Source organism: Zootoca vivipara, chromosome 15 (assembly GCF_965207765.1).
Source record: "Zootoca vivipara chromosome 15, rZooViv2.hap1.1, whole genome shotgun sequence".
NCBI classification, from domain to species: Eukaryota; Metazoa; Chordata; class Lepidosauria; order Squamata; family Lacertidae; genus Zootoca; species Zootoca vivipara.
In genome coordinates, this window is record NC_142598.1 from 10,522,855 (window position 1) to 10,548,630 (window position 25,776).

The window sequence follows — 25,776 nt, forward strand, 5'->3', positions numbered from 1 at the left end:
ATTTGTGAATCCAACTCAGGAGCTTCAGATATTCTTAGGACCAGAGGTTGTTCTGTCCAGCACTCCCCTCCTGTCCTCGCCTGGCTCCTGTGTTTGTGAATGTGCTGCCTGACTCCATCACTACAACTGAGTCAAGGAGGACGACAACACTGCATAGTAAAGGTAAAGGGACCCCTGACCGTTAGGTCCAGTCGCAGAAGACTCTGGGGTTGCGGCACTCATCGCGTTATTGGCCGAGGGAGCCGGCGTACAGCTTCCGGGTCATGTGGCCAGCATGACAAAGCCGCTTTCTGGCGAACCAGAGCAGCACATGGAAACGCCGTTTACCTTCCCGCCAGAGTGGTACCTATTATCTACTTGCACTTTGAGGTGCTTTCGAACTGCTAGGTTGGCAGGAGCTGGGACCGAGCAACGGGAGCTCACCCCGTCGCGGGGATTCGAACCGCCGACCTTCTGATCAGCAAGCCCTAGGCTCAGTGGTTTAACCCACAGCGCCACCCGCGTCCCACGCACTGCCTTGTAGTGGGAGGCTAATCCAGCCCGAGAAAGCGAACTTTGTAGCAGCACAGAAGCGGGAAGAGAGAGATCAGTCTCGAAAAAGCCCCACATTTGAACGAAAAAGCAAGTCCCTTTGGATCGAGAGCCAACAGAGCCTCGTCTCCCTCCAGCCTGCTTTCGTTATTGTCTTCCCTGAGCTATGCAGAGCTTACCTAGAGTTATTCCGTTAGGCCAAAGAATGCCTTCTTTCACCAGGGGGAAGCTGTCCACCCCATTCAGACCACTTTTGGCAATCTTTGCAGACGTTCCCCAGTCAGCCCAGTACATAAACCTAGCATGAGAAGGGAGAAACAAACACACAATTTAAGCCAACTCTTGCAGAACAACATTGTTCCTGGGGAGTTGACCGTAAGCCCCTCCTCCTCAATGGACAGCACACCTGGCCAAGGACCCCCCCCTTTTTTTATACAAATTTATTTGGTTTTTCAAATCAAAACTTGACAGAGATATATCAAACGTAATAAAAACAAGATTCCTAGGATCCAGAATCTTCTGGACTTCTATCCTCCCCTTTGTGGGTTCTGTTATTAATCATTTCCTCCTGCATCTTTTATAATACTACAAATCCTTTACCTCTTCCATTAAGTCCAGAATTCACCCTTATAAACTGCAAGTGTTATTCCAATCCTACTAACAATTTTAACTGCTTACAATGGCCTTTAAGATAAGTTATAAAAGTTCCCCATTCCTTATAAAAATTTTGGTCCTCCTGATTTCTAACGCTTCTGGTCATTTAAGCCATTTCAGCATAGTCCATCAACTTCACCTGCCATTCTTCTTGATAGGGACTTTTATCTTCTTTCCATCTCTGGGCCAGTAACATCCATGCAGCCATGGCTGGATGCTTAGACTATGTATGTAGGGCAAAGCCCCTCTCTTGTCCCAAAATGTCATGCTTCTTTTGACCATGGAGAGCATCTTCAGGAAGCCACAGCCAGCACTATTCTTTTAAAGACAACATTGCCCTAAAATGCTGTCCGATGCACTGAGCTATCTTTGTATACCCAGTTCGGCGTTGCCTGTGTTAGGCATGGGGACCTGGGGAGTCCTCCAGATGCCACTGGATTCCCCAAATCTCATCAGCCCCAGACAGCATGGGTAAGAACCCAGAGAGTATGGGAGTTGTAGCCTTGTAACATCTGCAGAGCCAAAGCTTTGCCATCCTTTCTCTAAAACCCTGGGCAGTGAAAAGAGGAGTCTTTTCTCAGCCTAATCTAGAGATGCCAAGGATTGGATCTAACGATTCCCCTTACTAATCCACTGCTGAGGTCCCATCTCAAAGGCCAGCCTCATTCACACATATTTTTTGCCTCTCGCTAGGGCATGTCCCTAGAAACAAGAGCCCAGTTCCTCAACAGACTCAGCAAATCTCCGCAGCGTCTCCGAAACACTTAAGGCAGCACATACCCGTGGACGGGATCCACCACAATGGCACACGGCTTGGCGTCAACTTCCTTGATCAGGGTCCTCCTCCTCAAGCCTTCACTGCTGGCCACGGAGATTGTGCCCAGGGCAGAATCAGCCCAGTAGATGTTGCTGTGCACCCAGTCCACAGCGAGGCCGTCTGGGTATTTGATGCCGCTGTCGATCACAGTGGCGTGGTGAGAGTGGTTGTCCGCTTTGTCGATTGGGGTGCTGCAGACATCACAAAGAAACAAAGAAGTCCCATTGAAAGGAATGAAGGCAAGAGAGAGGGGCATTAGGGCGATGACTTTTTTACAGCCTCATTTCCCTGTATCATAATTTGATGAGCTTTCATTAAAGATTAGATAAAATCTTACTTTCAAAGAGATTTGATTTTAAAAAAACCTCACGCACAAAATGATTTTTTAAAAAATTATTAAGTGGTTTTTTGACCATTTTGGAAGTCACTGTAAGCAGATATAAAATTGAACCCAAGCTTTAGAGTCACATATATGCAACATTATATAGGGCCATCAAACACACAAGGAAGCTTTTTTTAGCTGCAGTAACAGTATAGACGCCGCTAGAGGGCGATGTTTTGCTACCTCTCCTGTAGGTTCTTTCCCCAGCATGCCTGGCAGGGTCTGCTGGCTGAGTTTTGAGGTCCCCAAAAGGGGCTTTTACCTTGCGCAGGTGTGACATTTGTATACCCCATGTTGCTAAGAACGCTCCCCGTTGTGGAATGTGGCGTTGTGTCCGAATTTGATACGAAATATATATAGAATTGTTAATACAATTTTATGAAATGGTAAAACGGCATACAAAAAATTTTTTTTTAAATTGTTTGTGCGTGACCTTTTTAAATATTTCAATGGAATATACCTCATTTTAGTCATTAATAGGCAAAAGTTCATCCATTTGTGCTACAGGACATAATTTTTGAGAAAAGAAATTGAAAAAGTCATCACCCTAGGGCAGGCATAGGCAACCTTGGCTCTCCAGATGTTTTGGAACTACAACTCCCATGATCCCTGACCACTGGCCCTGTTAGCTAGAGGGATCATGGGAGTTGTAGTTACAAAACATCTGGAGAGCCAAGGTTGCCTATGCCTGCCCTAGGGGGTCATACTTCATGGGCTGCAGAATTCCTTGCAGGACTGGTTTCCTCTAAGTAGTAGGTGTATTTTGAATCACATCTGTGCCCAGATGCGATTTAAAACGCAAGTACTACGGAGCCCTGCCAGTTCCAGCCCGCAGTGCACACATTTCATCTATTTTTACCTGTATATTTTTTTCTGAGAGCTGTCAGACCAGTAGAGTTTGTTGTTGGCTATCTCCATATCTAAAGCCACTGCGTTTTTGAGACGGGGGATGAGGCTGCTGTACTCGCTGCGGTCGAGAGTCATCTTCCTGACCTCATGGCGATTGGTGAAGAAGAGATATGCAATGGTGCCTGGGGAAAAGGAGCAAGAAAAGGGATATTGGGAACCCTGTGGCTTTTAAACCTGCTCTCAGCAACTAAGCGGAAGAAAAGGTCTCCAGGAAGAATCATTACAATTCAATAAGCGGATTTTCCCAGCGTCCAAAGTTCACTAAATAAATAGCTGTTTAATACACATTCCAATTGTCCATGCTCTCAAGCCGTTTCACAAGACAGGGTGGATAAAAATTGGTTTCTTTAATCGGATTTTTTTAAATTTAAGTCAGATTTTTTAAAATTTAAATTGGACTTTTAAAATAAAATGCTTTTGGAGGAAAAATCTTTCTGAAAATAGTTTTCTATTCAAGTTACATTATAGTCCAAAGGCTATTCATCAGGAAATAAGGATTTGTTTTAAGGTTTTCATGTGTGCTAAAACTAGTCTAAGGTGTGTGGTTGTGGTTGTTGTTTTAAAAAATAAATGTTTAACTACATCAGTTAACAAACATGGATACATATGCTATAATGTTATTGTTTTGGTTAAATAAATTGTTGAAATTGGTATGAAGGAAATGATTATTTTTCTCTTGCCAATAAAGTACAGCAGAAAATATAAACAGTTAACTTACTAAACCTCACAATAATTTTATTAATTATCTATCTATGTATTTCTCTTAGTAGTGTATAACCAAGTCAGTAATGCTTGATATAACTGTAAAAACTACTCTGAAAATTTATTATTCCAAAAATGAAACCTTCATCTGGTTGTAAATATTAAGGTTATACCAGCAAGAATGTCTTTCTGGGGGAAAATATCAAGTCTTACTGACCGGTGATTTAAATCCAACCCATCTTGTCACAAGTTAAAAAAGCATCTTACACTATAATGGACCTAATAAAAAGGAAGGGGGGGAGGAAAAGAATTAATTTCAGGTCTCCAATATTACATAAAAAGGAAGGAACTGCAAAAACAAGATTCTGGGGCTGAATGTATTCCCGGGGAAGGGCGGATCCTGCAGGTACCCTAACCTTTTTGCTACCACCCTGCAATGGTTACAGTGATACTCTAGTGTAGAACATTCCCAAGACTTACCAATGGCTTTGCAGGCCTTTGTGGCAGGGTCAATCTGATAGCCTTCATTACATTCACACTTATAGCTTCCTTTCAAGTTCACGCAGATTTGGCTACAAGTATCAGGGTTGAGACACTCATCGATATCTAGGAAAATCAAGAGGATGATACTCATCGCCTGAAGTTGGGTAACGTACGACAATACATTTGGTCTCCGAGGATCAAGTAAGTTTGCTCAACTGCGGTCAACCTGCCACTTGCCTGGAACCTCCCAAACAAAGAGGAGCAGGAAGTATCCCATAATGGTCTTGGGCAGGCATCCCCAAACTTTGGCCCTCCAGATTGAGGTTGAATCCTGACAAGACAGAAGTACTGTTTTGGGGGGACAGGCGGGTGTGGGGGACTCCCTGGTCCTGAATGGGGTAACTGTGCCCCTGAGGACCAGGTGCGCAGCCTGGGAGTCATTTTGGACTCACAGCTGTCCATGGAGGCGCAGGTTAATTCTGTTTCCGGGGCGGCTGTCTACCAGCTCCATCTGGTACGCAGGCTGAGACCCTACCTGCCCACAGACTGTCTCTCCAGAGTGGTGCATGCTCTAGTTATCTCCCGCTTGGACTACTACAGTGCACTCTACGTGGGGCTGCCTTTGAAGGTGACCCAGAAACTACAACTAATCCAGAATGCGGCAGCTAGACTGGTGACTGGGAGTGGCTGCTGAGACCACATAACACCGGTACCGAGAGATCTGCATTGGCTCCCAGTACGTTTCCAAGCACAATTCAAAGTGTTGGTGCTGACCTTTAAAGCCCTAAACGGCCTCGGTCCAGTATACCTGAAGTAGCGTCTCCACCCCCACTATTCAGCCCAGACACTGAAGTCCAGCTCCAAGGGCCTTCTGGCAGTTCCCTCACTGCAAGAAGTGAGGCTACAGGGAACCAGGCATAGGGCCTTCTCGGTAGTGGCACCCACCCTGTGGAACGCCCTCTCATCAGATGTCAAGGAAATAAGCAGCCATCCTATTTTTAAAAGACATCTGAAGGCAGCCCTGTTTAGGGAAGTTTTTAATATTTAATGCTGTATTGTTTTTAACACTCGATTGGGAGGCACCCAGAGTGGCTGGGGAAACTCAGCCAGATGGATGGGGTATAAATAATAAATGGTGGTGGTGGTGGTTGTTGTTGTTGTTGTTGTTGTTGTTGTTGTATCTTGCCTGCCTCTTTCTTACAGAGGTGAGACAACGCAAGGCTTTGCCAACGGCATGTTCATCTACAACAGGCACCCCCAAACTCCAGCCCTCCAGATGTTTTGGACTACAATTCCCATTTTCCCCAACCACTGGTCCTGTTAGCTAGGGATCATGGGAGTTGTAGGCCAAAACATCTGGACGGCCGCAGTTTGGGGATGCCTGATCTACAACTTCAGGAACCACAATCGCAGACACCCTTTCGGAAAGGACTAATTTTTCAACCTGGGACTGTGGCTAGATGGACTTGGCCAGATCACCAAGCCTTGCTTTCCCCCCCAAAAAAACCATATCATGATAAACACAGTAACCTCCCTGACTCCCATTAACTTTCAACCAGATGACAGATATGCATGACCACATTTTTCCGTGTATAAGATGCCCCCAAGTATAAGACGCCCCTAGGGTTGCCAGACTCAATAGAGGACAAGGATTCTGTGCCTTTAATTGCCCTGCTCTCTTTTGAGTCTGGAAACCTTAAAGAGAAACCAGCAGACCCTTTGCTTGGAAATTAAACAAAGGGTCTGCTGGTTTCTCTTTAAGGTTTCCAGACTCAAAAGAGAGCAGGGCAATTAAAGGCACAGAAGTCCTGTCCTCTATTGAGTCTGGCAACCCTAGACGCCCCCTATTTTGGGGGGACTCCAAAGAAAACACCCCTCAGTACTACCCGTGTATAAGACAAGCCCCAATTTTAAACCTAATTGTGTGTTTTTTAAAAAAAACCCTAGTATTATCCACGGAAAAATACATTAATTACAGGTGCATTAAGAAAGCTGTTGTGGAAAGAGGAAGAAAACTCTCCAATTTACCTTCACATTTTCTTTGGTTAATCAGCTGGAATCCCTCAGGGCATAAACACTCGTACCCAATTTTGAGATCGTTGCATATGTGGGAGCAACCACCCTTATTATCCAAACATTCATTTGTTCCTGGAAGGGGATAACAAAGAGCATATAATGGTGCTATTCTTAGAGAATGAATGAATGAATGAATCTTTTATTTGCATCAGCCATAGCAATAAAACAACAATATACAAAGAATAGAAATAAAAAGTCAATTATATAAAAGACATTTTGGGGTTTTGAATCAATAGTCAAATAGTCAAATGGTGGAAATCTTATTTTGATTGCCCCAGCTAAAAACCTTGCAATGTTTGTCACCTGCTCATCTTGATCTGCCAAGAGAAATGACACTGCGGCAGTGGGTTGGGCGACCCGGAATGGATAATTAAAGAGGGGTGATAATCTCATTCCTCAAGTCTTTATAAAGAGTGCAGACCAGAAGGGACTTGGGACTCCCATCTCCACAGGGACCTAAGTGTTTTTCGTGTGGAATCTGCTGGAATCGTGCCTCTAATATTCTTAGAGAAATTGCTTATGGTCCTAACAAGACTTGTACAAAACAAAGAACATTGACTCCCCCCCCCCAAAAAAAGATTGATAAAAGAATGCCATTTACGCAAAGGCCTCCCATCAGTGAGCATTTATGCTGGGTTAGGTAGGGTGGACCTTGTATATTACCCTTAGCTCACCATCGATATCTAGTGTCACATTTGTAGAATGCACTTAAAACGTTATAAAGGTAAAGGACCCCTGGGCGGTTAAGTCCAGTTAAAGGCAATGATAGGGTGCGGCGATTATCTTGCTTTCAGACTGAGGGAGCCGGCATTTGTCCACAGGCAGCTTTCAGGGTCACGTGGCCAGCATGACTAAACTGCTTCTAGTACAATGGGACACCGTGACGGAAATCAGAGCGCACGGAAACACCATTTACCTTCCTGCCACAGTGGTACCTATTTATCTACTTGCACTGGCGTGCTTTCAAACTGCTAGGTGGGCAGGAGCTGGGACGGAGCAACAGGAGCTCACTCTGTTGCGGGGATTCGAACTGCTGGCGTTCCAATCGGCAAGCCCAAGAGGCTCAGACCGTAGCACCAACCATGTCCCACCTAAAACATATTTGCAGCTGTATATGTTTATGGGATGCAGGTGGCGCTGTGGGTTAAACCACAGAGCATAGGGCTTGCTGATCAGAAGGTCGGCGGTTCGAATCCCTGCGATGGGGTGAGCTCCCGTTGCTCGGTCCCAGCTCCTGCCAACCTAGCAGTTCGAAACCGCGTCAAAGTGCAAGTAGATAAATAGGTACCGCTCCGGGGGGAAGGTAAACAGTGTTTCCGTGTGCTGCTCTGGTTCGCCAGAAGCAGCTTTGTCATGCTGGCCACATGACCTGGAAGCTGTACGCCAGCTCCCTCGGCCAATAACGCGAGATGAGCGCCGCAACCCCAGAGTTGGTCAGGGGTCCCTTTACGTTTACCTTAGCCAAGTCCCAGGTGTACATCACTTTCATAAAAGGAAGGGACCTTAAGGTCCAAGCCAGAGGAGATTCAAGGCAGCCTTCGTACAGCACACCAACAGAGACAATTATTAACAATTCTTACGGCACTCCTTGAGGGGCTCATCCGACCAATCCCTGCAGTCTTTCTTCGCATTGCAGACCTTGTCCATAGTGATACATTCTCCAGAATGGCACTTGAATATGTTTGGTCCTTCACAGGTTGTCACTGTTACAAAAATTAAGAAAGCACGTTTTTAATTCCGTCACTGCATTTCGGACCAATTTCCTTTTCAGTAGCCCTGGGAAAGCTACTGGAGCCAGAGGTAGGGTTGGGGAAAGCTTACAAACACTTGCTTGGGAATAAGCCCCATGGAATTGAGTGAGGCAAGCAAGCAAATACAGTGGTACCTCTACTTACGGATTTAATGCGTTCCGAACGCACATTTGTAAGTCGGAAAAAAAAATGTAAGTCGAATCCCATAGGAATGCATTGGGAGAAAAAATTCATAAGTAGAAGCAACACTATCTAAAAATTCGTAAGTAGAAAAAATCCTATCTGAACCGCATCCAAGATGGCGGACGGAGCTCTATTTGTAAGTAGAAACATTCGTAAGTAGAGTTATTCGTAAGTAGAGGTACAGGGCTTGTGCAGTCAATCCTTCAAAATGCCTTCCCTCTAGGTTGCGGAGCTAGTGTTGGCTTTCGGGCCGTAGCAAAGTCTTCCCTTCTTCACAGATAAGAAATAAGAACCTAATAGTGCAGGCATAGGCAACTTCGGCTCTCCAGATGTTTTGGGACTACAATTCCCATCATCCCCGACCACTGGTCCTGTTAGCTAGGGATCATGGGAGTTGTAGTCCCAAAACATCTGGAGGGCCAAGGTTGCCTACGCCTGTAATAGGGGAAAGCTTTGCGATAAGGGTGGCAGTTCTGAGATCCTACTTTTAAATCCAGTTGTTTTAGAGTGCAATCCTAGCAATATCTACTCAGAAATAAGTCCAATTTAACTCAAGCGGCCTTACTCCCAAGCAAACAGGTTTAGGATTGCAGCAATTCTGGAAGTAAGCTCCATTAAACACACTCTGGCTTGCTTCCACGTAAGCATGCAAAGGGCTGGGGCTGCAAATAGTCTGTCCCGTTTATTTCCATGTTCTGCAACTCAATCCTGTGCTTGTATATTGGGAAGCAAGCTTGAATGGCTAGAATACAGCTGGCCTTCTATATAAACACAGGGCCTGCTGCCTTAGGATCACTGCTGAGACTTACAGATGGGAAGAAAACAGTCCGACCAAGCCCTAACTGGTTCCTAAGTCCAATAGTTAAAATAGCTTCTAAGGTGAAAAAAGGCACCAAACCAAAAAAAAAAGGGGAGCAGTGTGAGGAGAGAAGCAAGTTCTTCTTCTGCTTGCAAACTCTGCTCAAAATTAACAGCTCGTGAGCTGCACTGCCGTGTAAAATGTTGCATATAAAAATCAATCATCTCTCAAAGATTCTCATAGCAGAAACCTGCTGCTGCTTGCTATTAAATGTCTTCTGGGGGTTATTTTTGTCCCACTAATGCCACGATAACATAAATGGCACCACCCCATTTAAGCAGACAGAAATCCTAAGGAGATTTCTCAACAGTCACTGAGCAAACGAGAGAATATGAGCAGATTAAAGGATCTTTACTTGAACAGGAAGAATTTTTAAACTAAGAGCCAGGTTGATTAAACAGTAAAACATCTTCATTTAAATGGGGGGGGGGGGGAGAGAGAGAGCTTTAGATCTCATTTTAAGGGTGTGGCCTATAATCGGGTCGATGTCGTAGTTGTCACAGCAGCGCTGGCTCAAGCCAGGCTTCAGATCTGCCCTAGGACCACCAAACCTGCTTGGGGTTACGTACCGTTAACACAGCCAACCTCGTCGCTCCTGTCTTTGCAGTCAATCTCGTTGTTACACTGCAGGCTCCCGTGGATGCAGGTACCATCATTGCACTGAAATTCATCTGGGCGACATGTGACTTTAGCTGCGGGGGGGGGGGGGGTGAAGAGAGGAAGCAAGAGACTTAGAGAGAGCACCACTATGCTGAGATTTTAATCGCCCAACAGCCTAACTTTTCAGTGTAGAGCAGGGGTCAGCAACCTTTTTCAGCCGTGGGCCGGTCCACCGTCCCTCAAACCACGTGGTGGGCCAGACTATTTTTTTTGGGGGGGGAATGAACAAATTCCTATGCCCTACAAATAACCCAGAGATGCATTTTAAATATAATAATAATAATAATAATAATAATAATAATAATAATAATAATAATAATAATATATTGTTTATACCCTGCCCATCTGGCTGGGTTTCCCCAGCCACTCTGGGCGGCTTCCAACAGAAGAATAAAATAATCAATTAAAGATTAAAAGCCTCCCTAAACAGGGCTGCCTTCAGATGTCTTCTAAAAATCTAGTAGCTGTTTTCCTCTTTGACATCTGATGGGAGGGCGTTCCACATGGAGGGTGCCACTACCAAGAAGGCCCTCTGCCTGGTTCCCTGCAACTTGGCTTCTCGCAGCGAAGGAACCGCCAGAAGGCCCTCGGCGCTGGACCCCAGTGTTTGGGCAGAACGATGGGGGTGGAGACGCTCCTTCAGGTATACTGGACTGAGGCCATTTAGGGCTTTAAAGGTCAGCACCAACACTTTGAATTGTGCTCGGAAACGTACTCATGTAAAGACACACGGTGATTCCCGGACCGACCGCGGGCCGGATTTAGAAGGCGATTGGGCCGCATCTGGCCCACGGGCCTTAGGTTGCCTATCCCTCATGTAGAGTTTAATATGATTCCTCATCACAATAGCTGTCCATGTTGTGAACGGCACCCCAACAGCATGCGAACTGCTGGCCCTAACTGTGGGCAGCAGTGAACAGAAAGCAGTAACACATGTACCTTAACCTCTCATTTAGCCCCTACAACAATTCAAAGTCGTGTCCGACTCTGGGGTTGCGGTGCTCATCTCGCTCTATAGGCCGAGGAAGCCGGCGTTTGTCCACAGACAGCTTCCGGGTCATGTGGCCAGCATGACAAAGCTGCTTCTGGCGAACCAGAGCAGCGCACGGAAACACCGTTTACCTTCCCGCCGGAGCGGTCCCTATTTATCTACTTGCACTTTGATGTACTTTCGAACTGCTAGGTGGGCAGGAGCTGGGACCGAGCAACGGGAGCTCACCCTGTTGCAGGGATTCGAACCGCCGACCTTCTGATCGGCAAGCCCTAGACTCTGTGGTTTATCCCACAGCGCCACCTGGGTCCCTTATATGCACACTAGGGTACCCAGAACTTACCACAGTCTGCCTCGTCCGAGTTGTCTGCACAATCAAAACCCCCATCGCACTGCCATTTCTGATGGATGCATTCGCCACTTCCGCAGTGGAACTCCAGCGGAGAGCAAGGATCGTCTTTCTCCATCTTCCCACAATGCTCGGGCGACTCATCCGACCCGTCCTTGCAGTCCGCATCTTTGTCGCAGGCCCAGAGCTTGGGAATGCACTCCGAGCTGTTGCAGTGAAACATTTCGGGGCTGCAGGTCGGACCAGAGCAGTTTTCTTCGTCGCTGCCGTCCTCGCAGTCGCGGTCTTCGTCGCAGACAAAACTCAGGGCAATGCAGTTCCCATCTTTGCACTGGAACTCGCTGTCGGCGCAATGTTTAGGGGCTGCAAGGGCAAAAGACAAGAGCGTCAAGTCACACGTTCTGGGCCTGCAGGCTGGGTCAATGGTTGCAGTAGGAATCCTGCCCTTTTAAAAACAGCGTGATCAATAAACGAATGGCTTTTACCAAGTAACAAATGACTTGTTATTATTTATTGAATTTATATACCGCCCTATACCCAGGGGTATCAGGGTGGTTCACAGAATAAAATCAAGATATAAAACCACAAAATACATAATAAAAAAACCCAATATTTCCCCCCCCCCCAAAAAAATCCACATTTTAAAAGGGTATAGGATATCAATCAGATCAACCGAAGGCCTGGTTAAAAAGGAACACTTTTGCCTGGTGCCTAAAGGTGTATAATGAAGGTGCCAGGCGAACTTCCCTGGGCAGAGCATTCCACAGACGGGGGGGGCACTGCAGAGAAGCCCCGTTCTCGTGTTGCCACCCTCCAGACCTCTTGAGAAGGCACACGAAGGAGGGCCTCAGAAGATGATCTCAGGGTCCAGGTAGGTTCATATGGAAGGAGGCGGCCCTTGAGGTACTGCAGTCCTGACTTAGGGGCATTGCAGTCTAAACCAATTCATTTAGATCTTTCCCAACTGCCTTTCAGTTAAAATTTCCAAGGCGGTTTAAAGGGAAGGATAGTGGGGGTTGTATACAAGCTGCTGCAGCTATAGGCACTTGAACAGGCACCCTCAACTTTGGCCCTTCATATGTTTTTGGCCTACAACTCCCGTGATCCCTAGCTAGCAGGACCAGCGGTCAGGGATGATGGGAATTGAAGCCTCAAAACATCTGGAGGGCAGAGGTTGAGGAAGCCTGCACTAGAAGACAACAGATTAATCTCAGCTGCTTCCCTTTGATAGTTTTTTCTTAGTCTCGCCCCCCCCCCTTTAAAAAAAAGTACCCAAAAAGGGAAATCATGGGTCTGGAGGTCTGGCTGCTATATCCGTTTTCCTAGACTACAAAAGGACAGAATAGATGAAGTTCTGTGCTATGGAAGCAACTCTTGAAAAGCAACATGAAAGCTTTAATTGAGCGGCTACAGACAGGCAAAGATATCAGCTCTTTTATTTGCCAATAAAGATTACTGGTCACGCAGAGGCTCTAGGCTGCCAATTCAGTTACAGGCAATAGGCCTTGATGTAGAACAGACATCCCCTCCAGATGTTTTGGACTACAATTCCCATCTTCCCCGACCACTGGTCCTGTTATCTAGGGATCATGGTGAGTTGTAGGCCAAAACATCTGGAGGGCCGCAGTTTGGGGATGCCTGATGTAGAAGAACTGGTCAATTACTTCAAATTTCACAGTGTTGTTGCAGCATGGGTTTTTACAATGCTAGTCTCCAAACCCGGCCTGAATCCAGACAGAGGAGCAGAATCCAGGAGTTTTGCCCACCATTTTCCGCCCCCATGACCCTGCCCAAGAGTTTGGTTAGAGCAAGCTCCACTACCAACACAGAGCTGCAAACTCCAACTTACGGCAGTTCTCTTCATCGGAGCCATTCTCACAATCAATCTGCGAGTCGCACCGCCACGACATATCAATGCACCGATTGATGCGGCCGCCACAGCTGAACTGGCCTGGCTCACAGGTCACGGACTCTGGAAAAGACGAAGCCTAGCGTTAAAATGCCACCTCGCTCTCGCCAGCGTTGGACTGGGGCTCTGTGCTCGCTCCGGCATGGACGGCACAGAGCCATCAAGCGGTTGTGGGGCACTACAAGGTCCGTTACAGGTCAACCTCTGCTAGGAAGACAGAAAACCAATAGTGCCAATGTGCAAGTGGAAGGCTACAGGAAGACTGTCTGCTCACCTGTGCCAAAAGTGCAAGGTTCACATAACATGAAACAGAGTCCTCATGCCACATCAGCACACAATTGCCAAATTCTACTTCTACCCCCCATGTATTGTATATATTGTGACTGGGCCAGTGGCAGAAGAGATGTGCCATTTTCTTCCTGTTGCATCCAAACACAGCAAGTGGATGCATTTCCCCTATTTCTGGCAGGATTTTTGCACCCTTCCTTTGGGGACTTTAAAACCCCCCACAGGACCCCCATGCATCTCCATTCAACCCTCTAATACTAAACCACCTGGGATTAAAAACAAACTTTGCTGTTGATCAGATTGATTCTGCTTTGCCTTTAGGGTGTGTCCACACAACAGGCAAAGCAATGTATTCCTTTCTACTCCCTTGGCAACCCCCTAGACCTCGTGAATAGCTGTTTCCTAAGGAACCCCTGAAGGGACGCGGGTGGCGCTGTGGATTAAAACCACAGAGCCTAGGGCTTGCCGATCCGAAGGTCGGCGGTTCGAATCCCCGCCACAGGGTGAGCTCCCGTTGCTCTGTCCCTGCTCCTGCCAACCTAGCAGTTCAAAAGCGCGTCAAAGTGCAAGTAGATAAATAGGTACTGCTCCGGCAGGAAGATAAACAGCATTCGAACAGATTCGAACCACCGACCTTTCAATTGCCAAGCCCAAGAGGCTCAGTGTTTTAGACCACAGCACCGTGTTCCCAGTAAGGTAAAGCTAACAGGTCTCTCCCCACACTTGGCTTTCAAAAATTGCTTTTTCACCTGGCAGTTAAGTTAGTCACCCACCCTCAATCCAAGTCTTGGTTTCTTCATCCAGATCCCACGGGGGTGTGGAAGAGATTGTTCAAAGGGTTAAGGAGGCTGGAGCATGATCTACAAGACTAGAACCCCTTAAGTGTTCCAGTACTGGCAGGGTCAAAGAAAACCCAGAGTGTTTTCTTACATGCACAAAGAGGTTTTCCCCCAGCTCCCTCCTACGTAGCATGATTTGGGAGAGAGGGGAGGCGTCAATAAGAGTCAACTTACTGCAGGCATCCAAGGATTCATCAGAGCCGTCCTGGCATTCAGCCTTGCCATCACATATCCATTTGTAAGGGATGCATTCGCCATTCCCACACTGGAACTCCCTCCTCCTACACTTCTCCACACCTGCAAGAGAGAAGCAAGCAAAATCGTCAGCCGCCAGACAGGCCAGTGAAACAATGATCTCATAGGATCTCCCATTGCTGCAATCAAGAGTGTGAATTGCACCAATATAATAGCTTGATAAGAGCCAACGAACTGAAGCACAACGCTGATCAAGTAGAGGCACAGTTTGTGGGTGGCTCCCTGGAACAGACACAGCGTCTCAAATTTCAGTGGCGCCCTCTGCGATGCCAAACCCTGACACACACACCCTGCCTCTCGCCTGCTGTTGTGACCTGGTGTGACCAAACCGGTCATGCCACCCGAGATCTGCCTTTGCCAGGTGGCTAGGAGGTTGTCTGCTCCTGATGGGGTTACTTTCTGTCTAAAGGGGTAGGTATGAAGCTTGGGGTTACTTCTGGATCCTTTTGTGTTGCTTGAGTGTCAGTGGGGCAGAATGCCTTCCACCAGCTGCACCCCTATTTGGACATGGATAGCCTAACTTGAGAGTCCTATGGACTGCAAGATGATCAAACCTATCCATTCTGAAGGAAATCAGCCCCGAGTGCTCACTGGAAGGACAGATCGTGAAGCTGAGGCTCCAATACTTTGGCCACCTCATGAGAAGAGAAGACTCCCTGGAAAAGACCCTGATGTTGGGAAAGATGGAGGGCACAAGGAGAAGGGGACGACAGAGGACGAGATGGTTGGACAGTGTTCTCGAAGCTACGAACATGAGTCTGACCAAACTGCGGGAGGCAGTGGAAGACAGGAGCGCCTGGCATGCTCTGGTCCATGGGGTCACGAAGAGTCGGACACGACTAAACAACAACCACAACAAAGCCTAACTTCTGCCATCTATGCTCTAGGATAGATTACTGCAATACATTATATGTAGGGCTGCCTCTGGAGACAGTTCAGAAGCTTCAGCCAGTGCAGAATTTGGCAGCCACGTTGCTCACTGGGGGGCAAGAGGGTTTGAGCATATTGCACCAATCCTGGCTTGACAGCACTGGCTGCCAATTTGTTTCTAGTGCTGGTTTTGACCTAATATGGCCCAGGACAGCAATACCTCAAGGACCACCTCTCCCCATATCATCAACCCTCCAATCATCAATGGAGGCCCTTCTTCATGTGCCTCCACCACAAGAAGTCTGAAGGATGGCAACCCAAGTGGGCCTTTTCTGCAGTGGCTCCCTGATTGTGAAATGCTCTCCCAAGGGAGGCTCCCCTGCAGCCTTCATCATACACCTTTAGGTGCCAGGTGAAACATTCCTCTTCAACCAGGCTGTGGCCTGATTAACATCTTATACCCTTTTTAAACGTGTTTGTGATTTTTGGCTGAAGGGCAGTACAGTCATATCTTGGTTGCCGAACGCCTTGGAACTCGTACATTTCGAAAAACCGGAAGTGAGTGTTCCGGTTTTCAAACTATTTTCGGAAGCCAAACATCCAGCGCAGCTTCCGATTGGCTGCAGAAACTTCCTGCAGCCAATCAGAAGCTGCACTTTGGTTTCCAAACGTTTTGGAAGTCAAACCAACTTCCGGAACAGATTCTGTTCACCTTCCAAGGTTCGACTGTATACAAATTTAATAAATGGTAACAGCAGCAATAATAACAACGACGATACAACAAGCAATGTTTTCATTGTATTGTGGGATAACCCAACTCTATCCTACAAGAACTCAGACTTGGACTTCTTGGCAACAAGAAGTACACTACTAATATGTAGCTAGAGACAGCAACCACCACTTCCAACTTTAGACATGAGCGCTTAAAGGGGGGGGGGGAATTCAGCTCCGGTCACTTCAGATAAAGGGGAAATACCTTAAACACTCAAATAAAGAATGTAAACTCATTCTGCAAGATGAGCCTCTTTAGAAACTTGACAGTTTCCAGAAAGGAGCAGGGAACATAAGCTCTCTCGTGCAGCAGCTAACATCTTAAAGAAGATTTTGCTGATCGTGATGTGAGCTTCAGAGCAGCATATCCGGCAAAACATGCTTCTGTTGTTTCAGAGGCTGTTTTCTAAATACCTACTTACGGCTGCAAGTAGAGTAGACACACCAGCAAAAGAAACAGCTGGTATGGAGAGGCTGTGTAAATTTGCCCTGCCACGTAGAAAGCTTTCAAACGTAACTACCGGTAGCAGGAGCTTCATCAGCTGCTGCCAGGGGTCAGCCTTTTTTACCTAGAAATTGTAAAATTTAACCAGACACTCCAATTTGGGGCCATCCTAACCCAATTATCATAAAACATGAACCTGACCCTGGGCCTCTCAGATCATCCTATTTCACAGGGTTGTTTTTATGCAGGGAATCATCAAAGGGACTAGAATCAAAGTGATGATATCACTGTATCTCACCCGTGGACATCCCTAGAGCCCACCAAAATGACCTTGTATTAAGATACTATCACTAGCATCTAAAGGTGGGGGTGGGAATTATGAACCCCTGAAGATTCCAGTGTTTACTCAGAAATAAACTCCGCTCATCCACAGTTGGCATATTTCCAATTGAAGATGCACATAACCGAAGCCATTGCATAAGTGACCTTCCTTCGCATATCTTTGCATGTGTGTATACTTTGCCTATAAGCAGATTAATTCCTGGTGGGCTTCATGGCCAAAGGTTCTGAACTGTGCCTTTAGCTTACAAAAATGCTCCGTTTCGTTGAAAACCAGCAAGCTACAATCCTTAAAACAGGATGCACGGCTCAGGAAACATGCTTATTTCAAAACGAGGAAAGCTAATTACTGTAAACTGGCCGCTCTCTTTTGAGGCTATTTAAATCCATTTGCTTTGCGCAAGGTTTTCTGCCAGTGTCAGCATCGCAAGTAGGGAGGAAGAGGCGATTCAGTAGAGATATTGGCTGGCCCTCCTCTCTCCACCCACCGCTATTAGCATAAGACATAGAATTGACCGACTGATGGGAGGTCCCAACACTTTTACAGCTTTCAAGGGGTATTTGCACAGGACTCTTGCTTAGCAAACAGCTCTCTCCACCAGCAGAGTTAAAAAGAACAAACAAGGATATCCTCTCTAGCAATCATATAGGGACACACCCAGTTTTATCACTAATCGGGCCTCTCCCATTTTGCACTTTTGCCGGAGACAAAGGATTCTGAAAGCAAGAGAACCATTTTACACATCTGCATTTAAGCCTCAGCTGAAATACAAGGGTAATTTAGGGGTGTTTTTTTGGGGGGGGGGGTTATTCAAAGCATCTGCATGCTTGATACTTCCCGTTCTTATTAATCCCTGGTACTCAGATACAGACCAATTCTGTGCAACATAAAACAACAACAACTTCCGGCTTGCCTTACATTTGAACGGCATGTGTTGAATGTTTTCTAAATCGTTTTCTGCAAATGTTTGTTTCTTTAATGAGGAGATGTAGGAAAAGAGAAAGAGAGAAAGCCTGAAAGAATTTGCTGCAACTGTTTGTCAGAAATTTCATTAATAGGGGAAATACGTCAGGGCAAGCATAGTTAAACGTCCACACTGATCTAGAAAAAAATAGGGGTGGTTGGCTTTTGCTGCCCAACCCCCCCAAGGGACTCCGAGTCCCATAAGTCCACAATTGGTCAGAGATGAATGGATGGAGGCAAGATGCACCAACAGCAAGAAAGATCTTTATTTTTCTGTTGCAACAGAGCTCCCTCCCCTCCTGGCAAGGAGGCAAGAGAGACCCAGAACCCAGAAGAAACTTCTCTTTTAAGGGTTTTCCGGGAGAAAAAGGGCATCCCCTCTACAAACAGAAATTACATCACACCTAAGGTGAGGTCACTGTGGCTCAGGCAGGCCAAGGGGCGATTTAGCAAGTTTCACAGAGTTCCAGACAGTTTGCACAACACATTAGCATTTGATAAGACAATCGGGGTGCCCAGGTGGGACACCCCTCAATGCAGAGCATCTGGGCAAATAATGACAATTAATACAAAGGAACTTTCTGATTGCTATCTACCTCTGTGTTCTTAGGCAAGGGAGATTAAGGAGGGAGACGAAATATTGAGAGGCATTAGGACAGCCAAGATGGCTTTCGGATTGCTCTCCGCTGTGGGTTAAACCACTGAGCCTAGGGCTTGCTGATCAGAAGGTCAGCGGTTCGAATCCCTGTGACGGGGTGAGCTCCCGTTGCTCGGTCCCAGCTCCTGCCAACCTAGCAGTTCGAAAGCACGTCAAAATGCAAGTAGATAAATAGGAACCGCTACAGCGGGAAGGTAAACGGCATTTCCGTGGGCTGCTCTGGTTTGCCAGAAGCGGCTTTGTCATGCTGGCCACATGACCTGGAAGCTGTACGCTGGCTCCCTCCGCAACCCCAGAGTTGGTCCGATTGGACCTAATGGTCAGGGGTCCCTTTACCTTTTACCTGTACTATTTTAGACATGTGGTTTATATACTTATGCAATTATCTTGTGCAATTATCAACATTTATTCTATATTTGAGACCTTTGAATTCCTATTAGAAACACGCAGCCTCGTCCAAGGAAAGGTGTCAAGAATAGCTAGAAATTGAAATCACATGCCTCTCCCATGCTCCAGGCGCCATCAGTGGCAAAGCCCACCCTCCTTGCTCACCTGCCCCATTAGCACACCCTTTCTATAACTTTTTGGCTGGACCACAGTCAACACCAGCAATGCCTCACAGGTTGAGCAAAGATGGCAGAAGACAGGAAAGATGGAGGGAGGGGAGGTGCGACAGAGAAGGTGCTGGAGGAAATCCGAGAGAGATGATAAAGGGCCAGGTTTTTGTGTTTGTTTTTTAGTACGGCCCATATTTTTTAAAAATAACAATGCAACTAGAAATAGTAAATGGAGGGTGCAGGAGAAGGAAGCTGTTCTAAGAGGAAAATGGTGCAAGGAGCAGGGAGGAAGGGTGAAGGAAAACTAAAAGGGAGAGGCAGAGTCAAAATACACCCAAAAACCAAGGTCTGTGCACATACAGTATATGAAAGATGAGTTCGCCGCCAAGAGGAAATTGTTGTGGGAAAGAATTTAGCAAATTCTAAAGAGATTAGATATGAACAGAAGAATGACATCAGTAACGCCAAGCTGCAGTGCTTATTGCCAGTCACCACCTGTCACCATTTCATGAATGGCTCTGCCTCTGCGCCGCCATTTTGTGATTGGTGGGCCTCGGTAATTTTCTGTCCTCTCACGTGGGGCTTGAGGGTAATAGGTTCCGAGACCCCTGATCTCTAGCAAAGACTGACGTACCAAGGATAATTCAATAATTTTGAACGAGTGGAGTTGGCAGCTATAGTAACAAATGCACTGCTAAATCCAGCCACTGCTCCTTATTCTCAGGGGAAGGAGAGAAATCCTGATAGATTAAGACTTGGCTCTCGGGACCATTGGGGAACTGGATTGGTAAACTCGAGGGAGTTGTAGGAACAACTTAATTTGCACATATTCATGAACGGGGTGAACACTTGAGCAGAGTCTTGTTAACCTCAAACCTAAAACATCTGGGCCTACCCTTGAAACATTACTGTGGAAAACCCAAAATCCACCCAGCCATGTTTTTATTTGCTACCAATTTATTTCCAATTCTGTCACTTCTTAGTCCCCTTACATTTTCAAAGTCTTCTCCTTGCATACAGACTGAGAACTTTCCCTTACACAAATGGATGTGAGGGTGCTTGGTTGCTCTTAAAAACCCACAGACTAAAACTCATGAAATTCATGTGGCCCATACATAGTTGGCTTTTTATGTTCATTCCCCCCCTTTCTTTTTAAAAATCGTACCAGAGTCATGAGCTTCGAGTTGCATTGATCACAAGGTGACAGTAAACTGGAGCAAAAAGAGGTTTCTTTCTGCTGGAAGGTGACCCCAGGCTGTTGTCCAACCACAGCAAGTCACCCAATCAAAGTTTGGAAGTTTTCAGTGGTTAGTGGTGTGTTGGGCTCGGATGAGCTCAAATAGCACCTGATCTTGCCTCAAAGCTGTTGTAAGAATGAGTTCAAGAACGTACAGCATAGGCACATACAGTCCCCCGATTTTAACCATGGGTATTGGAAGAGATTTGAATCCAGGGAAGTACAGTCAGGATTCTAGCCTCCAAGAAGTAGCAATACTACCAATATGTTGCCCTACCCAAAGCGACACAGTGGTACCTAGGTTGCCAAACTCAATCCGTTCCAGAAGTCCGTTTGACTTCCGAAAACGTTCGTAAACCAAGGTGCGGCTTCCGATGGGCTGCAGGAGCTTCCTGCACTCGATCGGAAGCCACAGAAGCAGCGTTGGACGTTCGGGTTCCAAAGAACGCTTGCAAACCAGAACACTCACTTCCAGGTTTGCAGCGTTCGGGAGCCAAAACGTATGAGTACCAAGGCGTTCAACAACCAAGGTACGACTGTACAAGCTGCTAACTAAGAAGTATCGCTCATGACAACAAATAGCTGGACTACGCATCATAAGAGGCCAAACCAACCTCTCTACACATAACATGCAAGCAGCGGGGTAGGATGTTGCAAACAGGAAGGCCGCACCATTTGCAATTGTCTCTACATCACAACGTGGTTTGGGCAGGGCAGATAGATCGGCATGCCTGCTGCTGCTTCACAATTATCCATTTCCTCCATTGATTCTAGGGCCAGCAACATTCCTCGGAGGGTTGAGAGAAGGTTGACCAGGAGCAACTTGCAAACATTGATTGCTGCTCAGGATGAAGGTGGGGAAAGGGAACCTTGTTAGTCCAAAAAACATCTGGGAGGCACCAGACTGGAGAGGACTTAAAGAGAACGATTTCCTCAGAATTCCTATTGTTCGTAAAGAAGAAGCCATGTTCTGGGAGTTGCACCTTAATATTACTGGGATGGCGAAAAGGGGTTTCAAAGCGGAGTTTCACGACAATGTCCAACAACCTCCTTTTGTCAACATGACCGAAGTTCACAGCAAAGTTTTTAAAGCAAATACCCAGGGCGAAGCCAAACTTGGTGCTACTGTCCTTCAGAACTTTGCTCCCAAGGGGGCAGAAACGCCGTCCCACAATAATTAACAGCTGCATGACAGGAGATACACTGCCTTTCACATTAAAAAACTGGTGTGCAACTATCAAAACTTTGCATAATGCTAAGCTTTTGGAATAACAGCAAGGATCTAGGTCACTCCTAATGGGAGTGATGCCATTCATTGCTTCATCAACATATTAATGGTTTGGCAACTTGTATAACCAGTTAAAGTTAAATTTAAGTTGCAATCAAGAACTGGCAAGACACCATAGGTTTGTTAAACCGAACAGATGGAGAAGCTGTCTCTACACATGAAAATTTCTGTATTTGTTGGTTTGTACAGCTACAAGCTAACTGTGTACATAGGATTGTACACTTGTTGAATGTAATGTGTGAACACGCCTTATGAGCCCAGGACTGCCGGATTCTGTCGCCAGTTATAAAAAAAGGAGGAAAACTCGGGAGCTCAGGAGGCCACATGCCTTGCGCTCTCTTCGACACAAAGAAAACTAAAACATTCCCTTCGCTGTCAGCACACAGGGTTAATTTGGGCTGGCAGAGGTGAAATTAGCGGAGGCCGATAGGCTGAAGGGTCCAAACAGAAACAAAACAGTCAAGAGGATCCTTCACATGAAAGGAACTTTAGCCCACGTTTGCCAGAGGTGCCTTCCCATGCCGAGCTGAGAGGGTGTTTCTTTCTCCGACACCCATTGGCGGATTGCAAAGAAGCCGACAAATGGCCCGTTTCGCCCGCAAGCCAATGGGGAAGCAGTGTGTGTGGGGAAGGGGAACGAATGGGCGAGGGCCGGGTAGCTGGTTGGCTGGACTTTGCGCCTCTGAAGAGCAGAGGTGCCTCCCTTCCCAACATGCACCTTCCGATAAACCCCACCCAACACTGACACTCCGCTCCCCTGCCTATCCCTTCTCCCACCCAAGTAGCTGCTACCTACTTCCAAGGAGATAAATGGCACCATTGCATGTCCTGAGATCCATACCCCTTTAATCCAGGTTTCCCCCATTAAATGTCCAGTGAGATTCCTTCCCCCCCCTTTTTTCCAAAGCAAAGCCATGATTAAAAGATGCAAACATGCCAGGAGGTGCCATTCCTGGCTGCCATCAAATCGCCATCGCTTTCCCAGACCTCCTGCCCATTTTCAGAAAGGCACAAGACACTCCCCGCAGCATTTCCAAACCTTCTTGCTTTCCCTGCCTCGGCACCCCCACCTCATTGTTTTACACACACAATCCCCTCCTGGAAAAAAAAGAGTCCCATTTGGAGCCTAGGCTAGCAACCCGAATGCAGAGAGTTCCAGGCCTGTGTCTTTGCTTTTTCTTCTGAAAATCAAGTTTTAACTACTTCGTTCCATGTGCATGCCTTACGGTGGGGGTGGGGGGAGAAAAAGAATATGAGCTTCCTCGCAGGGGAGATTTGTGTCTTTAAATGAGCAAAAGAAAAGGAAAGAATGAAAGGATCCTGTTGGATCCTATCAAGAAATCATTTAAGAGCCTCAGCCTACCCCAGGGAAGCCTGCTCATTAACAGAACAGTAAAGGCTGGCAGGTGGATCATCCCAGGGGAGGGAATCTATTCCACCCAGTATTATCATTATTAAATTTACAGTAGCAAAAGGTGGAATACAGTGACACACACATCCTAGGCTAAGGCTGAAGCCGTTCAAGAGATGCTCAGGCTTGGGAGGTCTTGCTCCTGAAGAGGATGGATGGCAGGGAAGGAGCCGCCCTGAGCTTATAGGGCGGGGTAACCAGCAGCAGACCCAGTCCTTCCAGTGGGCCCAGCCTTCAAACAGGTATGGAAGAGAGATCACGCCCAGGTGGGGGGTGGGGTGGGGAGGAAGGGGTCGGGCACCAGCAATCCCTCCCAAGCTCACCCAAGTTCATACCTGCTGAATCAAAAGCAGAGGATGCTGTGGGGTGGGCAGAAAGAGGAAGGGGGGGGTGGTTAAAGAAAACTATTTGTAGCCCAAGCATTCAGTTTCCAGTCGACATTGTTTAGCAGCCCGATATCTGGGGAGGGTTGTTACTGTTTAGAACGCCCCAATTTAAAAGAAGCGGACTCAAGGGAGGGCTGAGGGAACCAGAGTCACAAAAAGGCCCACACACCCAGACACTGGAAGATGCAGGTTGAGCCACGGCCTACCTCGCAGGGTTGTGGCGAGAGTAAAATGGGGAGCGGCAGGATGCGCGCCACCTTGAGCTTCTTGGAAGGAAAGGGGGGGGATGCGAATGCAATAAAGTAGATAGGCAACCCACCCTTAACTGGGAAAGGAAGCCTTTTGCTACCTGGTCTTCTTTTAAAGAGCAACGTCCAGCCCTCTCGTTCCTCAAAGAGGAGGTCCCATATATATACACAGTATAACATATACACTTCTGAAGAAGTGTGCATGCACACGAAAGCTCATACCAAAATATAAACTTAGTTGGTCTTTAAGGTGCTACTGAAGGAATTTTTTTATTTAACATATACTGAGATCGGGATAGGGCGCTTACCGTTTCCAGAAACTTGGGCGCAGAGCACGACCGCCAAGGCTAGCAAAGGCGCTTGCAATCCACCGGGACTCATCGTGGCTCCCTTGGGCTGCTGCTGCTGCTGCTGCTTAATTTGCGCGTCCCTTGTCCTCGATCCCACCGGGAGAGTAAGCAGGGAGACCCGCGGTACGCAAATGGGGAGGCTGCCCGGCGATGGGTCCCTACCTACGCGCCGCTTCTTCGCACGTGCGCACACTTGCCCTGCCGAACCAGATTTGTAGCATCCTCTCCGCGCGGCTCCCCCATTCAAGCGGCGCGGGGGAGGAGCTTCCAATGGGGTGATTTTCAAACCTCCCCAATTCAAGCGCGTGGGGGCGGAGTTGCGAACGCACCATGTGACGTCAGTGAGTTAACCCTTCTTTCCCCGATCCTTCTCCCCACCCCGCCCCGCCCCCTTTGGGTGGGGTGGGGATATCCGCCTTGCCTTGCGCCCAGGGTGGGTGTGAACGCGCGCGAGCGTTTCTTTTCCTGGTTTCACCCTATGCGCCTGATTTAGAAAAAAAAAAATAGGGGGGGGGTGGTGGCTTTTGCTGCCCAACTCCCCATGGGACTCTGAGTCCCCCGATGGGTCAGAGATGAAGGGATGGAGGAGGCAGCGAAAGCAAGGCAGATATTTGTTTTTCTGTTGCAACACAGCTCCCTCCCCTCCTGGGAAGGAGGCAAGAGAGACCCGGAACCAAAAAGAAACATCTCTTTTAAGGGTTTGTATTTTGGCATGGAGAAGGAGGACATCCCCGCTACAAGTAGAAATTGCATCACGCATAAAGCCAAGGGATATTGTTTCTGAAGATTTAGCAAGTTTCACGTAGTTCCAGACAAAATAAAAAAAATCCTTCAGTAGCACCTTAAAGACCAACAAAGTTTTTATTTTGGTATGAGCTTTCGTGTGCATGCACACTTCTTCAGATACCTGCATGCACACGAAAGCTCATACCAAAATGAAAACTTAGTTGGTCTTTAAGGTGCTACTGAAGGAATTTTTTTATTTTGTTTCGACTCAGACCAACACGGCTACCTACCTGCAGTCCCAGACAGTTTGCGCAAAACATTAGCATTTGATAAGACAGTAGGGACGCCCGTGGGGTATCCCTCAATGCAGAGCATAGGGCAAGGTATAAATAAAAAATTATTAATATTATTATCTGGGCAAACAATGACAATTAATACAAAGGAGGTTCATAGATACAGGAATCAATTCCGGAACTCCCCCTGATTGCTATCTGCCTACTTGTTCACAGGCAAGGGGAATTAAGGAGGCAGAGGAAATATTGAGAGTCTTTAAGAGAGCTAAGATGGTTTTTGGATTGCTCTCCCGTACTATTTTAGACATGTGGTTTAGATACTTATGTATGTGTGTATACCTTGTGCATTTATTCTATATTCGAGACCTCAGAATTCCTATGACATGCCAAAACGCATTTGACACCCCGCGTTCTATCCTCCTGCATTGCAGGCGGGCGGGTGGACTAGATGGCCCTGGAGGGACCCCTTCCAACTCGACAGTTCCACCGCGCTTCGGGGCCGAGAAAGGTGGGGCTCCGGCTCTGCCGTGAGGGAGGAGCTGCAGAAGCTGCTTCCTTTTAAATACTGGGGAGGAGTTTGGAGCGCCTGGGGTGG

General features: G+C 47.0%; 1 protein-coding gene across 1 annotated transcript in view; it reads right to left on the minus strand.

Moving 5' to 3' along the window:
• The window catches only part of LDLR (low density lipoprotein receptor), a 38,500-nt gene extending 14,039 nt beyond the window's left edge, over window positions 1–24,461 (minus strand). The window contains exons 1-11 of the mRNA XM_035140875.3: window positions 24,121–24,461; window positions 14,558–14,680; window positions 13,197–13,319; window positions 11,342–11,710; window positions 9,917–10,039; window positions 8,135–8,257; window positions 6,507–6,626; window positions 4,476–4,601; window positions 3,244–3,415; window positions 1,966–2,193; window positions 711–829 (exon numbers count right to left, since the gene is read on the minus strand). Of these exons, the coding sequence (XP_034996766.1) occupies window positions 711–829; window positions 1,966–2,193; window positions 3,244–3,415; window positions 4,476–4,601; window positions 6,507–6,626; window positions 8,135–8,257; window positions 9,917–10,039; window positions 11,342–11,710; window positions 13,197–13,319; window positions 14,558–14,680; window positions 24,121–24,193 (1,699 nt within the window). The 5' untranslated portion in view covers window positions 24,194–24,461. The remainder of the gene's footprint in view (window positions 1–710; window positions 830–1,965; window positions 2,194–3,243; window positions 3,416–4,475; window positions 4,602–6,506; window positions 6,627–8,134; window positions 8,258–9,916; window positions 10,040–11,341; window positions 11,711–13,196; window positions 13,320–14,557; window positions 14,681–24,120) is intronic.
• Between the last annotated feature and the right edge of the window lie 1,315 nt (window positions 24,462–25,776).